The sequence below is a fragment of the Colias philodice genome, chromosome 15, assembly GCF_061535455.1.
Source record: "Colias philodice isolate Cphi_HAF_F1 chromosome 15, ilColPhil1 Martin Lab GWU primary, whole genome shotgun sequence".
Classification (NCBI taxonomy): domain Eukaryota; kingdom Metazoa; phylum Arthropoda; class Insecta; order Lepidoptera; family Pieridae; genus Colias; species Colias philodice.
The window spans coordinates 2,227,373-2,244,534 of record NC_143100.1 but is presented as its reverse complement, the minus strand read 5'-3'; the positions used below and the strand labels follow the sequence as shown (position 1 = coordinate 2,244,534).

Sequence of the window (17,162 nt, the reverse complement as noted above, 5' to 3'; positions counted from 1 at the left end):
ATCAAACAGAAAAGATCTTAGATTATTTGTGATAGCATTTCTATTAAAACTACGTTAAAAATAGAACTGTTATCAGTTCTACAGTATAATTAAAGCTATATAGATATCTTGTTAATTTCTATTCATTGAATTCCCTAAATACACATAATGGTAATCCCAAAACGTTTTCATTAAATTCCAAATTATATTCCACAAATATTGAAATAACTGTTTATTATTATTTTGTTACAAACTCGAGTTGAGAAACATAAACACGCACAGATTTAACTTCAAAGATCAAAACATCCAAGTTAAATTATTATTTCAGGCCATTTGATCTTCGTCTTGTTACAACAACAATACATAAACTATATAATACGAAATAATGAGTACCTACAACTCACAATACCGCAATTTATTATTTTACTTCAGATGATATTTATAATAGAATATTTTCTCAATGTCCCCTTTAATCTTTGCATTACTAAAAGCACAATAAAAACGTTATATGCCGGCTTTTAAAAGATAATTTCATTCGAGAGAGCTTTGCGACCGCAAAATGGAAGATAGACAATCTCAAAAATGTTTCCGAGGAAACATTTGTAGGGAATAATTTATAAACATGACAAACGCTGTATTTTTATGTCACTCAGAACAAAGCGCAATTTTGGTGAAATTTTAAGGCGCGATTCGCTATTTTTGCTTTGACAATTTTATGTTATACGACATTCGTATCATAAGCAAGCATCGCAAGTTATCGCATTTTAATAATTTTATGTGAAAATTACTGACACATGAGTACAGCTTTAACAGTATTATTTTTGTGTTAAATGACATAAATCATCATATAAAATCTTAATATATATGTGGGAATAGGATAAAATATTAAGATGTATTTCATAATTAGCTTTATTTTTAGTCTGTGTTTTTCTATTATTTACTCTGTGGATATGTTGTCTGTAGATTGATGTTTATCTATGACTTGACTTTGTGTCTCGATACGAAAAGAAATGGAGGATTGTTAAAAATGTATTTTTGTTCGGTGTCTGGGAAATAAACTGATTGGGCTAATTTGGCGTTTTTTATTTACACCATCCCCACATAATTTGGGGGCTCGTCCGGGATGGTGGAATAAAGAAAATAAATGGAAGATTATGATTGCGGTGATTAAACCAGATTAAGACTTTACGAATTATGAACTAAGAAGACTAAGATTTAAAGAAGCTTATGATTATACGATTACGACTTGAAGACTATATAAAACTTATTATTTACATTATTCAACATGCCGCCGAAACGACTATTAAAGGATGATGATGATTATGGCGAACCATCGCCGCGTATTTCCTTTACTGATTTAGAGAAATCAATGACGCCATTTTCGGGTGATGATGCTTATGGCGTCGAGGCTTTCATAAGAGAATTTGAAGACGTTTCCTCTCTAATGCAATGGGGCGAATTAGAAAAACTCATATTTTCGAAGCGGCTCCTCACGGGGACCGCCAAGCTATTTTTACGTTCACTAAGTGGGACCACCACGTGGGATACACTTAAGTCTGAGCTCCGCGAGGAATTTGGTAAGAAGTTGAACAGTGCAACTGTTCACAAGAGACTTTCAACACGCCGGATGAAGATGAATGAGACTCATCAGCAATATTTTTTACATATGAAGGAACTTGCAGTACTTGGGAATGTTGAAGATGAAGCCCTGATGGAATATGTCATCGACGGTATTAAAGATAGTGAGTCCAACAAAAATATTTTATATGGCGCTTGTAACATTAAAGAATTCAGAAAGAAGTTAGACATTTATTCAGAAATTAAGAAAAAATCATATTATTCACCTAATAAGATTCAAAGTAATTCAGTATCAAAGTCCATTGGCATGAAAATTCAAAAAACATTAAGAGTAAAGAGATGTTTCAATTGTGGAGATTTAGATCATGAGTCGCCTAATTGTACTAAAGGCATTAAATGTTTTAAATGCAACTTGTTTGGCCATAAATCAACTGAATGTTCTAAAAGTATAAAGAAGAGTTTGGAAGTTATGTCAACTAAGAATAATATTGATGTGAGACCTTTTAAGAAGCTGAAAATAAACAATATTGATGTAGAAGCCCTGATTGATACCGGAAGCGATGCTAATTTAATAATTATGTCTTATTTTAGGAAGATTCAAGGTGAAAAATTGTTATCTTATAGTTCAGGAACCACAGAGACTTTAACTGGAATAGCTGAAAAGGAAATTTATACAAAAGGATCTTTCACAGCAAAAATTGAAATTGATGATTGTTATTTTGAAACTTTATTTTATGTTGTTGATGATGGCGCTATCCCTGTCAACATTATATTAGGAAATCCTGTACTGAAAGAAGTAGAAATCAATTTTAAGGCTGGAACTATCACTGCAACAAGAATATTACACCTTACAATGCTAGAGAATGAAAATGAAGATATCACAAATATTGAAAACAAAGAATATAAGAATAAAATACAGAATATTATAAAAGAATATAACCCCAAAAGATGTACTAAAGAATCAAATGTAAAACTTAAAATATTATTAACCGATGATGTACCAGTTTATCAGAATCCACGACGATTGTCACCTTTGGAGCTTAACATTGTTGACAAACAGATTAAAGAATGGCTTGATGAAGGAATAATAAAAACAAGTAAGTCTGATTATGCTAGTCCAATTGTGCTTGCAAAAAAGAAGAATGGAAACTATAGATTGTGCGTTGATTACAGGAAATTGAATAAGAAAATTATTAAAGAAAGATATCCACTACCACTCATTGAAGATCAATTAGACAGATTAACTTATGCTAAAATGTTTACCTCGCTTGATTTAAAAAATGAAATTATAAGAAAACATCATGAAAACGGACATTTTGGTTGTGTTAAAACTGAGGAATTAATAAATAGAAATTACAACGACCGTGAAGAACTAAGAAGGATGGCGAAAGCAAATATTCAGAATATACAAGATGAAAATAATAAGAATTATAAAAAGAGAAAGAAGCTCAAGCTCAGCTGATATGATGAAGCCATGGGTAGCGACTGTTGACTCATCTGGGACAGATGATTCTGCAGGATGACCGTGTGGGAATAGGATAAAATATTAAGATGTATTTCATAATTAGCTTTATTTTTAGTCTGTGTTTTTCTATTATTTACTCTGTGGATATGTTGTCTGTAGATTGATGTTTATCTATGACTTGACTTTGTGTCTCGATACGAAAAGAAATGGAGGATTGTTAAAAATGTATTTTTGTTCGGTGTCTGGGAAATAAACTGATTGGGCTAATTTGGCGTTTTTTATTTACACCATCCCCACATATATAAATCTCGTGTCACAATGTTTGTCCTCAATGGACTCCTAAACCACTTAACCGATTATAATAAAATTCGCACACCATGTGCAGTTCGATCCAACTTGTGAGATAGCATAGTTTAAACATGTAGGTACCACGGGCGAAGCCGGGGCGGACCACTAGTATTATCTTATATATAAAATTCTCGTGTCAATGTTAGTCTGCATACTCCTCCGAAACGGGTGGACCGATTCTCATGAAATTTTCTGTGCATATCGGGTAAGTCTGAGAATCGGCCAACATCTATTTTTCATAATATGTACCACGGGCGAAGCCGGGGCGGACCGCTAGTATAGGTATATGAATTAATTCAATTTTAAATACAACTATTGTATTATGTATTAAATAGTACTTACTTGTATGTAAGTTATACATATTATTAAGAGCGCACATACATTAAAGATGTAGTTATGTGTGATTTATGTTTAGAAATAAATCAGAAATTATGTTTACTAAAAGCCTACTGTATTATTGCGACACCTTCCAGACACATAATGCATTTACAGTTGGTTCAATAGATTACTCAATTAGAAGATTAACCAAAAAAATAACCCCTCATAAACATCAGATACGAAAAATATTCGGGTATTCAAGAATAAACTCTTTAAGCTCTCGAATAAGGTACACATTGCACAATTTACTAATAGCATATTGCTAATCACGATTATATTAGAAATAATTTACCGCTAATATAACCCAACATGTCTTTCCGTGTACATTAATATTCATAGGCGGATATCATCATGATAGGAATTGAGTTAATAAATTATTCATAGCATGTGATTACGGTTTTTCGGTTATCAAGCATTTAATTGCTACTTTGATTACGTGCGAAATTCATGCGAACTATTATATCGTTAAAAAGCTGTTTCGAACATTGAATGCGTTTAAAACTATTGTACTTGAATTAATATACTTTAATATGATACTAATTTAATTGTGCTATTTAACATCTGTTATCACTACATAGTATAAAACAAAGTCGCTTTCTCTGTCCCTATGTCCCTATGTATGCTTTAATCTTTAAAACTACGCAACGGATTTTGATGCGGTTTTTTTAATAGATAGAGTGATTCAAGAGGAAGGTATATAATTTATTATGTTTTAGACAAAGCGGGCGAAGCCGCGGGCGAAAAGCTAGTAAATTATAATATCGTAAAATATAAATATAGATAAAATATAAATATTTTTTTTTTAATCAGTCTATAGAGTCTCAATGCTTAAGGACTAAGTAGAAGAATCTATCTTTGTACAGGAACAATGGCTAGGAATATTTTGATACCAGTTTGTAAGTAATTCAATTTGCCATAGCTCAAATAAAAATATTTTCATCATAGAATTCGTGGATTACATTTTATTTCCTAAATTAATAGTTAAATCTCGACAGCTATACAAGTGCCAAAATTTCACAACTAACGCTTTGAAATAATTTTATATGTTTCCACATTGACGCCTGTTAGGCATTTTAGAATTCAAACATATTTTCATGCAATACAAAAAATATTCGCACGTGACAGAAATAATTTGGATATTTGTAAAACTAAAACTATTGAAACGTATTTTCAATAGCATAAATAGAGAACGCGTAAATATCTTCTTTAGACAACTTTTTGATTAGTAAGATTATTTACTAGCTTTACTAAAGTATAGAATCGACTTATGACGTAACAAAGAAAACAATAAGGAATGTAAATAAAAAAATAGGTTCATAAAAACGTGAACAAGTGGCGGTCTGATCGCTTTACAGCAAAAGAAAAACTTATTTGTGTTTGCACAGTCGCTGAAACATAATACGCGTCAATAAAGATACGTTTTTTGCAAAAAAAGCTTAGGGGCCAATATAAATAATATTGTATTTTCAGTGCGGCACCGAAAAAATATTGCGGGCATTAATAAAGGAACCTGAGGCGGCAGCAAAATGTCGATAGCCCATTCAGTATTTAACCGCGCCGTGGAAAATAATCCAATTTGGTCAGAAAAAAGAAGGACTTACTGTGAATAAAAGAAATCTCGGTGGAAGGAATTCTCTATTAGGTGTGGGTCATATTTTCCGTAAATCTACACGGGATCGGTGGGATTTCGGCGGTCATAATGCTCGGAAATTAACTTGGTGTTAGCGCGTTAATATGTCTAAGTTTTTGTTTGAATGTTGTCTGTTATGAACTTTGAATTTAGCATAATAACAAAGCGAGTATTTAGCATAATTATTTTGAAACTATGTTGATTTAAAAAGTTTATAAGAGAAAAGTGAAGAACGAAGACGGTTATAAAACAAAAGTACAATTAAATATTATGTAGTAATTAAGTTCTATTGTGGAAATCCATAATATTATATTTATAAATGAATATCGTATTGTGAAATAACATTGAGTATTTCATAACAGTTTTTGGGCAATCAAAAAAGGGAAATAAAACAGCATTTTATTATCATTGGTGTGGGTGAATAATTGCCGGTTGGTGGATTAGATATTGGAAAAATGTTGTAGTTTATTTCGACGATACACGCTTTTGATTGCATTTTTTCACGTACAAACTAGTATATTTTTAATATGTATTAAAATTGGTATTGGGCTGCTATAAAAATGCATTTTGTGTTAGTTTTAAGTACATTTTATATTTTATAATATACTAGAGATGTATTAAACATTTGTTTTTAATTTGTTCGGGAGAAATATATGTATATCAAGGTAATATATTTTGATTCATAAGAGGCTTCGCTAGAGAGGAAGGCATTCTGAAGAAACAAATAACAGTGTGCTGAACAATTATTATTATCTTAATTATTATTTACTAGCGACCCGCCCCGGCTTCGCACGGGTGCAATGGCGGCCGGCCGGTACCGTCGCAAACGCTACGTCCCGCAATTTTTAAATCTGTAATATCTTCGAAAATATTCACTTAAATCATACGGTGTAAAGGGCCATTTAGGCCATATTAATGAACAATGTATTAAAGGTATTTAATTGGTTAAGGATTAATGCTGTATTGGTTAAAATCGCTTCGAAAATAAGCCATTATTTGTCGTAAAAAGTAAATGACAAAAAAAAGTTATTGTGGGTTATCCATAAGAGATAGACATATACCATCGCGGACTTTTCTGAAGACCATTTCAATGTGTACAATACTTAGTACATTATTGTGATAAAACTCGTAGGGTTCAGCCTGCGTTTGCAATGTAAGCGGAAAAAATGTAATTATTTACGACATCACATTAGAAACCTCAAAAATAACAGTACTTCTCCACTATTTAATGGATGTTATTATACATATAAACCTTCCTCTTGAATCACTCTATCTATTAAAAAAAACCGCATCAAAATCAGTTGCGTAGTTCCAAAGATTTAAGCGTACAAAGGGACATAGGGACATAAGGACATAGGGACAGGGAAAGCGACTTTGTTTTATACTATGTAGTGCTTAGTATCTCAACTATGCGATCTTTTATATTCGAAGTTTATTTTTCTCATGTCCATTACTTATGATTAACTACATCATTAATTGTAAAAATATAATTTACATTATCGAATTAAATCTATAAAAATAATAATACATACAAATAAAAATACATAGTGTTACATAGTATTATAATATTGTAAAACAAATTAACAACTTCTTTGAAACATAATTTTCTACGAAAAACACAATATTATGTTCCAACATTATTGTTAGGCAGCTTATTGAGCAGCCGGGTCACTAGACAGTAATTAATAGGCACCCTATATATAGCGTTCCTAGAAAATGCGCGCGTGATTTTATTTTTGTTTAGGAATACATTGTCATAGACTTTACAAGGAGTTGAATGGAGAAGATAATAAGTAAGAAATACTAGTAGATAAAGTAAATAGTAACAAGTAAATGTTTAAATTTTCTAAACGATTGTAAAAAGAGTAAGTATAACACTATTAAAAAAATATGTTTAGGAATTCATTGTCAGAGTCTTAACACGTGGTTGAATGGAGGCGAGATAAACTAGGAAAGACAAGTAAAAATTAAGATTTTCTCATAATTATAATAAGAATGTTATTAGGTAAAGTATTTATAGAAAGAGGTATCTTCTTAGCTTATGCGGTACCTATAACATAATACTGATATATTTATCGCTATCCTTATTCTAATATACAAAAATAAATACAAAAAGATTTGGACAATTAAATGTTTAGATTTTCTCACGTTTATAATAAGAGTATTATAAAATGAAATATTGCTAGAAGGATTTACTATCTTCTCAGCTAATACGTTGTAGCAATATGCTGATACTAGATTTCCGCCCGCGGCTTCGCCCGCGTTTGCAAAGGAAATGAAATGAAATGAAATGAAAATAAGTTTATTATGGACACAAAAAAAAGATACAATTTAGTTAAAAAAAAGGAACTTAAAAGATAATATGCCATAATTAGGCCAACCACTCAGTGTGTTATCACTGATTTTCAGTGGCCGCCTTAGGATGTCTTATTGACAGTAGATGTATTTCCGTTCAGACTAAGGCGCGGGACATATACAAGCGGCGCGGCGCGCATCGGGCGCGCTGTTGGCGTCCGAAAATGATATTTATATAGAGTGGTTAAATGCATTTTCTTCATGCATAATTAGGAAAATTATGTTTTTTGTGCTAAAAGAGTTTAACATTAATTCGAAAGTAACGATTTTGTTTTGATAATTCCTTGTAAGTAAATAGCGAGGATAACCCCACGATTGCAAATATATCTTTGTTGGAAATGTTGGAATTTACTTGGAAAATTTTATAGTACTTTTAAAGTAATTTTAAAGTAGTACTGGTGTAATGATGGAAGAAAAGAAGGTTAAAATAACACAAAATTTATATTGTACTAGCGGTCCGCCCCGGCTTCGCCCGTGGTACATATTTCGCAATAAAAGGTAGCCTATGTTCTTTCTCAGGGTCTAAAGATTATCTGTGCCAAATGTCATCAAAATCGGTCCAGTAGTTTATGCGTGAAAACCATACATACATACATACATACATACAATTACAAACCTTTCCTCTTTATAATATTAGTATAGATAAAATATGGTTTTCAAACACAGGTTTACATTTAAACCATATAAATCTTATCATTAAAATCTCAGTTCAAAAGTATTTACAGTACTGATCATTCCACAATATTATTACAATTACAAATAAATAAAAAACACAATCAAAATCAGGATTATCTTTATTTCTGACATTGTAAATACATGGGAACTTTCATTATGCTCTTCTTCATTTTCACTTTCCCTACTGCCATCACCTGTGTAAATCATTTCATCGATTAATTCAATTCACCTTTAAAAACAAAACGAAGAAGGGTATGTAATAGCAGCTCTATATAATTCCACACAGAGAGAACACATTTTTGACTGACAGGCTACCGTCTCCTACCACCCGATTTGTTTTTGATTGTGTATGACCGTGAATTGACCTCTATTTGGATGCGATGGGGGAAGCGCGCCTGCGGTACGCCTGCGGTACGCCCGCGGCGCAACCGTGGCGTGCCGCCTCGTCGCCTTTCCAAAATTCTTTCATACAAAATGTAGAAGAAGGACGTGGTGCAAAACAGATTGAAGAGGCGCGCTTATGGCACGCCTGCGCCCGCGCCGCTTGTGTTTGACCCGCGCCTAAGGTATCCAACAATATGCAAGTATAAATATAATTGAATCGATATATATACTTTATAAATATAATAAGTAAATGAATAATATATAATATATTGTGTATTAAATTAAATTTGTGCACATTTAATATACATAAATAAAAGTCAGCAATATAATATATTCAGATATTGATACATACATAAAAAATCCCGCAATCCCGCATAGTTCCCGTTCCCGTGGGATTTCCGGGATAAAAACTATCCTATGTGTTAATCCAAGTTACCCTCTATATGTGTGCTAAATTTCATTGTAATCGGTTCAGTAGTTTTTACGTGAAAGAGTAACAAACATCCATACATCCATACATCCTTACAAACTTTCGCCTTTATAATGTATATTAGATATTTTACAATGGTACATGCTATGAGATATGTTCACAAGTCTCAATTCGCTTTACTTGTAGAATCACCCTATTGCATAACAGATGTTTCGATTCATACGAACTTCCTTCAGCTATTTCAAAACCCTTTAAGATTTTTTGAGACAAAAAGTTTTTACTGTCCTTTTCCAATATTCCCTCCTTCATTTATATCTATAAAAGTATATCTGAATTCATCAGTTCAGTCGTTACAGGTAACAAACAGACCGAGTTTCGTATCTTGTTGTTGTATCTAATTATAAAACGAATTCAAATAATCATTTCAAGTTTGATTTATTATTCTGTACATAACGTTTGTGTAAATCCTACGCAATAACATCCAAGTCTCGAAAAACTAAGGTAAACTTGTAAAATATTAAGAGCATCCCACATTCATTCCACCGAGGTACTGAATGCTGATTTACACGTCTTTGCATTTGAAATGTACGTATCACAGCAAAGAATCCCATGAATGCTTAATAAAAAATGACCTTAAAACCTTGTGACGTTCCACAGAAACCACCTTTAAAGTGCAACTCAAAATCATCCCAATCACAATTAAACAAGGTTTTAATTCGCTTGGAGCGTACAGTTTCGTTCAATAAACATAATTATGAAGCAACTGACAAGAACACAAACGCTTGAACCTGACCGCAGGGAAAGTAAAATATCATATTCAGTACTTGAAATTCAGAACATGTTTCGTCCTTATCGTTATACTGATAGTATAAGGGGATTCGGTAGGATCTGATGGATAATCAAACTTTGGAAAGGTTTGGCGTAATTGGTTTATGGAATTAAGGTCATGATTGACCAGGAAAGCGATATTAGGAACTTAGAATCTTAACGCCCTTTGGTAGAGTTACTATAAGATTTAATAATTAATAAAAGAGGTACTACACAAACATTAATTAGTATTAAATACATTTTATGTAGTTCTGAAAACTATAATACTAAAACACATTTATTAGGATAACACGTTTTGAAGTCAGTGATCATTTATTATCCGTAATAATATTATACATTATGAATTGAGTGTTTGCTATGGTTTTAATATTATTCAATAGACAGTCTCTACGAGTGTTCGTAGCCCTTCGTAGGCGAATTAGACGAAAACATTACGCATTTTTAATACCCGCGTCTTATAGTAGAGTATACCTATATATTATTATTATATTTTATATTTATTCCCTGACCAAGATGCTCAAAATTCCGGATAAATAAATGTTAAAGTTTGAGTTTAAAGATCAGGATCAGCTTTAGTATTCGCCTTCGATTTACTTTTTCGCCAGACCGAAACTTCTTTCGTTGTTATAGTCTCTGGCGGGGTTCGTACCAGGAATCTTTGCTCTTTTATTGTAACAAGCTTAATTAGCGGAGCAATTATAACTAGAGACATCCAAATTAGACTAAGATACACACGATTTCAACATCTATGAAATTTCAAAGTTCAATCACCTTTTTGATTTTTAAGCAAAATAAGTTGTGTCTTGATAAAGCAAGTGGTATATCAGATTTCATTAATGTTTTATAGTATCTCAAAAATATGAGAAATATACATTAGTTTCTACTTAATTATATACATTCCATTTATATGTATTCTCCTTTATCGTATTTGCGCTCTATTTGCCAATAACTCTTTATATTAACGCCTGTCTGTTACCAAAAAGATAGCTATTCCATTCCTTATTTCTAGCTAATAGGTCTTTGTATTTACGCCTGTTTTTTGCAAAAAAGATTCTCCCAGAAGTCTCTGGGAGAATCATTTTTGCAAAAAACAACAAAAAAACGACAAATGGAGTCCCATTGCCGCGTTTTTTGTTCAAGCTTAATACTACCCATAAAATAACATATATTTTACCTGTTATAACAGTGTTCTGCGTGGCCGATGGGGACGAAAACACCGCGGTGAGAAGGAAGGCCAACACAGTCCGTTCAGTTAACCACGCTGATTGCATTGTTCATTTACTATCTAATTTATTTATATTGCACACACTGGCGCGGACCGCCTCTCTGCTATCGTCCAGATCTGGAACAAAATAGTAAGATTTTTATTATGTCATGAATGATTACTACTATATAGTATAAAACAAAGTCGTTTTCTCTGTCCCCATGTTTCTATCTTTAAAACTACGTAAGGAGTTTTGATGCATTTTTTTATAGATAGAGTGATTCAAGAGGAAAACTTTAGTGTAATATTATTAAGTAAAAATTTTTAGGTTTAAGTCTAAGTAGGCGAAGCCGCAGGCAGATAGCTAGTATACTATATATCGTAAGACCCAACCTGAAATATTAATGTATCAAAAAATGTTGATTCAAACAGTTTGATATAATAAATATGTACAACAAAAAAGTAACTGTATGATTAGTGTAGAAGCAAATTTTATAGAAACGATGTCATATTGAAATATATTTTACACATAATTATATCATAAAAAAGAAGAGAAAGCACATTAAATATATGAAGGTAGCAGTATATCGTAGGTACAGCAATGATTTAATTTAAACACACTCCATTATTTAACATATCATTACTAAAACTAATTGGACGTGCGACCTCTACAGTCAATGACCTTGCGGTGTCATTGAGAGTAAACTGAAACTAAATTATTCAAATAATAAAACGGTTAATGTAAGAATTAATGAATATACATGAAAACTGAACACTTAATAATTCAATCGGGTCAGCTGAAGGCTTTGTCCTTGAGGAAATTTAACAAACCCAGTGACCCTTGCCTTTTGACGTACACGTTAAAAGCATAATATTAAGTGGAAACCGTGTGATTTTAAAGCTAATTTCATTTATGAATTTATAATAAACAGTGTTGTTAGTTGAATTAAATGCTTGCCGTTGTCTCTGACTTTACGAAGGCTTTATTAGGTTAAACTTAGATCTTGTTTATATAGATTTGTGCTTCAAATTTAACTCAAGTCATATTCTCGTTAATACACAGTAAATAAGTCGTTAATATTAAGGTATGTCTTAAGATTGTATATATAATGATCAACGTAAAAATAATAACAACTAAATACATAGTACTTTTAAATTCATATTCCTATAATGTTAGTTATACTACAAATAATACCAAAAAATATAACCAGATTTTGCTTTGTATTGATTAAATATCAAAGCAATACATACTAAAAGTACATAATACTATTTTCTAATATATTATACATAATATATCCATAGAAGTATGTCCGTCCGTCCCAAAGCAGTTTGCGGTCAAACTTCACTACTCAAGCTTTTATTAGCTTAAAAAGCTCTTACTGAGACGTTTAAGTTGCCGTGATATATTCCAACATTTGCTTGCTTTTAAATGCATTTGAGATTTGTTTTAATTGTTATATTAAACATTTTATATTATTTTATTACATCATTTGTTTATTAAGATCCTCCCCTATAAGGATAAACTAAAATAAAAAACGACGAAATATCTCATATTTGCAGTGCCATTTCATCATAATATTATTATTGCTTACATCCCTAAATATAAAATTAATCTATATTCAATCGAATATTACCTAAATCTACATCTACACTAATATTATAAAGAGGAAAACTTTGTTTGTTTGTTTGTTTGATTGTAATGAATAGGCTCATAAACTACTGGACCGATTTTAAAAATTCTTTCACCATTCGAAAGCTACATTATCCACGAGTAACATAGGCTAGGTTTTATCCCGGAAATCCCACGGGAACGGGAACTATGCGGGTTTTTCTTTGAAAACGCGGGCGAAGCCGCAGGCGGAAAGCTAGTATAATATATTGTACACATTATTTATTGTGATGACGCACTCTGCTACACCTACGAGGTAACCGAGTAAAAATAGCCTAGGTGTTATACAGTCTATAATTAATTTATCTACTTCATTACATACGTATCCAAGAATTTTTTATTACAAAAAGAGAAAGAGAAGAGAAGATAGCAACAAACAACCATAACAAGCTATCCGCCCAGCTTTGCTACCAGCACGTGACCTCTCGTTTAAGATTATGTTATCATAGACAAAATGCTTACAGCGAAGCAGTATATGCCGTCTGCGCGAAGCTAGAGAAGAAAACATGGATTTTCAAGAAAAATTAAGCAAACATATTTTTTTTGTTCGCGCTTAGTATACCAATAGTGATTAGTGGGACACCCTGTATATAGTATTATACTTGCGTCGATCTCTATATTGTATCTATATTATATTTTCGTTTGTATGTTAAACATAATATATAAGGATACACTCTAATTCGTAAAAACATCTACACTCTTCCTAACATACAATCTTCATACAGATAAAACGAGGTTTCCCAGGGAAAAGCAGCCAAATTGAATTATGCCTCCCCATCAGTATGTATAAGATTGATATTGCGAAATAAATTGTGTTCACCGTTCGTACACTTATGAACAGGTATAGGGAGAGTTATAAAAACGTTGCTCGATGATAAAAATTATATGGTTAGCGATGTAGGTATGGAATTTTCGAGTTATGTTGTACGAATGTATTCTTCACTTATTGCATATACACATTTATATAAAAACACACAAACACATAATGTATACTAGAATCGCAAATTACATAAATATGACTTTTCAAGTAATGTGTAATTGATAAATGCTATTTGCTCTTACACATTTTTAATCACGGTTTACCTAAATACTTATATAATTAAATAAATACTTATAATCTGACCAAAAGCTAATCAATGTTCATCCAAATTACAAACTTCAAAATACAATTACGCGTTTAACCCATTATACACCAAACCTATAATTCAATTTACACCCAGCTTAACTAAATCCGCATGGAATTTATTACACGTAAGCCATACTTTAGATAAAGACGTTTTTGGGTTAGGGCAAATAAGGGACACCCCACATTCCATTCGAACGACGCAAAGTTTCGAACACTCGATGACCCGGATTTGACGAGACCCATTCCGTGTATGACACTTCACGCACCCTTACGAATAAAAGGAATAAAAACATTCCGAGGGGCTGTTTTGATATGTATTGTACAAAAGAACTTATCACAATTTGCAAACAAATACAAAGGTATATTTATAGTTAGTGTCGGATAGAAGATTCGTGTTCTTATTGAATATGTAACTTTTGTATACATAAGTATTACTTAGTAAGGAGTAAAAAAATTGTCTCCTTTCAAAGGACCTCCTTCTCGCTAAAGTCTTATCAATTTATACGATAAAATTTGTAAGTAACTTGTAAAGCCTGAAAACGCTAACACGTTCGTAGAAAAAGTAAATCATGATTTTCACCATATTTTTACCGCTCAATAAACACACTCTATGGAGATAAAACAAAATATTATTTAAATTTATATAACACTTCGACCCTCTTCAAAACGTAACAGACCCAAAATGTATTCGACGGATCCAATTTTTATGAAATATCCCGAGTGCTATTAATAATGGCTTAATTAAAATTGTACATAAAATTAACTGCGGATCAAAAGTGGATTGAACATAAAAGGATGTACGTGGAATTGAAATCTGTCGAACGGTTACCTTTCTCATAGCAATTTATATAACAATTAATATTATATTGAATAAATTATAAACAAAACTTAATTTCGGGCAATTTAAATTATGTTCTGCGGCCGCTTGCTTTTAATTAACATTTTTGTGCATGTATTTTGTATATCATTTATTATAGATAAGATTCGTGTGACCTCCTTATATGAGTTGGACTCGATACCGTGCACAACTTCGGACTCGGCGCAGGTGGCTTCTAATGAACTATCTATTGATCCCAAAAGTTCAAAATGTGTTGCGTCTAGGTCAAGAAGGATAGTAAAACAGAATAAGTAATGAGTAAGTTTCACACTACATAATATCTCTCTGTCAAGCGATTTTAATACTTAATATAATGCCAAACACTTTATTTTCGTATCTCTTACTTTTCTGTTCAAACTAAAATTAATTACCCGCTTTTGTGTATACTAAATGTTAATGTACCAACTTATTTTTATTTTTGATTTTTGTTAATGAGTAATGAGTTTGTCATGTTGTGATTATATTTTCATTTGTCTATTGTCATGTGTCATTCATTGACTGTCAGATGTCATTTACTGTGTTGCGTTCCGTTACACATTACCAATGCGTTCAAATTCTGTATTTACATTTTTTGCTGGGGTGTAGTTAAAATAAGTCAGAAATTAAATTATTAACTTTTACCTGAAATTAATTATAATTTTGTTCATTATTATTACAGCATATTATAATAATTTTCATCTTGAGTCTTAATCAAATATATTTTTTAATTTGTTTATTGTCTATTAACTTTTTATATATTAAATTTATAGTTTATTTATACATTATAAAATATAGTATAATAATATATTGATTAAATTTATTTGTATTATTTTATTTATTTATTTATCAAATATTATTATTTATTTATTTCTGCACATCGCACATACGCCACATTTTTTATTTATTTTTTCTTTGAAATTAACATGCTGAACGAAAGCGCCTCTAGTGACTTTGATTATTTGTCTTTCTCTTCTGTGGATCTTGGCAGCGGTGACAGCTTCCACAGTACTTCTTCCTTCACTCCTCTATATAATCTCCTGTCTAACTGTTTCCCTAATGATTCCAAAATATTCAACGCTGTACATATTAATGCTCAAAGTGTGCCTGCACACTATCCTGATATGTTAACATCTTTTGATTCTCTTAACATTCACGCTATACTCATCTCAGAGTCTTGGCTCAAGCCCTCCCTTCCATCCTCCTGTTATTCCCTTCCTGGCTATAATCTGATTCGCAACGATCGGATCGGTAGGGTTGGTGGTGGGGTCGCTATTTATTTGAACTCACAAATCTCCTACAAAATAATCGGCACGTCCCCCCAGCCTCCGCCATCCGATGCTGCTGAGCATCTAGTTATTGAGGTAACTTTGCATCACTCTAAGCTCCTGCTTGGTGTTTTTTATAGCCCTTCCCTTACCATCAATTACTTTCATTCCTTTCAAACCATCCTCGATCACTTTATTCCCATATATGAACACTCCCTTATAATGGGTGATTTCAACACCTGTATCATCAAAAATGATTCCCGAGCCAAGACACTTTTATCTACTATCGAGTCAGCGAACTTACACCTTCTTCCTTTAAATCCTACTCATATTTTACCTAATTGCTCTCCCTCTCTCCTTGACCTCATTATTGTATCCTCTCCTAACCTCGTCCTTAAGCACGGTCAATTTGCTGCCGATGCTTTTTCCCATCATGACCTTATCTATATTTCCTACAACATCCGACCTCCTAAACGCAAAGCCCAGATTTCGATGCGACGCAACTTTGCTGGAATGGATGTGGATCATCTCTTACGTGATGCTCAAGATATAGACTGGTCCGTTATTTATTCTGAACACAATATTGATACCAAAGTTGAACTCTTCACCTCACGTGTTTCACAATTGTATGACAAGCATGCCCCACTGAGACCTGTTAAACTCAAACACCTCCCTGCACCTTGGTTAACTGATGAATTAAAGTCACTCTTACATCTGAAATCCAAAGCCAAAACTAAATTGAAACTGAAAAACAATGACGCGAACAGGGAGAAGTACACAAAGATTCGGAATCGTTGTAATACATGTTGTAGAGACGCACAAAGACGCCACATTCACTCGTCGGTCGAGAACGGCGACCCTGCTAAAGTCTGGAAGTTCTTAAAAACCTTAGGAGTTGGCTCTAAAGATCCTAAAACAGAATTTGGAAATTTTAATATTGAACTGCTTAATCAGTTTTTTGCCGAAAGTCCTCCCTTTGATAACATTACTAA

General features: G+C 32.3%; 2 protein-coding genes across 4 annotated transcripts in view; one reads left to right on the top strand and one right to left on the bottom strand.

Annotated features, from left to right (window-relative positions):
- Positions 1–17,162, bottom strand: part of LOC149482048 (kin of IRRE-like protein 2) — a 176,819-nt gene that overhangs the window by 114,120 nt on the left and 45,537 nt on the right. The window contains exon 2 of the mRNA XM_089703743.1: positions 11,225–11,392. Coding sequence (XP_089559869.1) covers positions 11,225–11,321 — 97 coding nt within the window. The 5' untranslated portion in view covers positions 11,322–11,392. The remainder of the gene's footprint in view (positions 1–11,224; positions 11,393–17,162) is intronic.
- Positions 845–3,289, top strand: LOC149482049 (uncharacterized). Of its 3 annotated transcripts, none has more exons than XM_089704555.1 (2): positions 845–2,654; positions 2,731–2,860. In XM_089704555.1, the coding sequence occupies exons 1-2, from the start codon at positions 1,265–1,267 to the stop codon at positions 2,736–2,738; spliced, it is 1,398 nt and encodes a 465-aa protein (XP_089560681.1). In that variant the 5' UTR covers positions 845–1,264; the 3' UTR covers positions 2,739–2,860. The 3 variants fall into 3 exon arrangements, with proteins under 3 accessions (XP_089560681.1, XP_089560682.1, XP_089560680.1); XM_089704556.1 differs by lacking the exon at positions 2,731–2,860 and having other exon boundaries at positions 845–1,721; positions 2,149–2,344; XM_089704554.1 differs by having other exon boundaries at positions 845–3,289.

Bases quoted from the DNA above. Each gene is read 5' to 3' on its own strand.
- LOC149482049 (XM_089704554.1), top strand. From the start codon at position 1,265: ATGCCGCCGAAACGACTATTAAAGGATGATGATGATTATGGCGAACCA.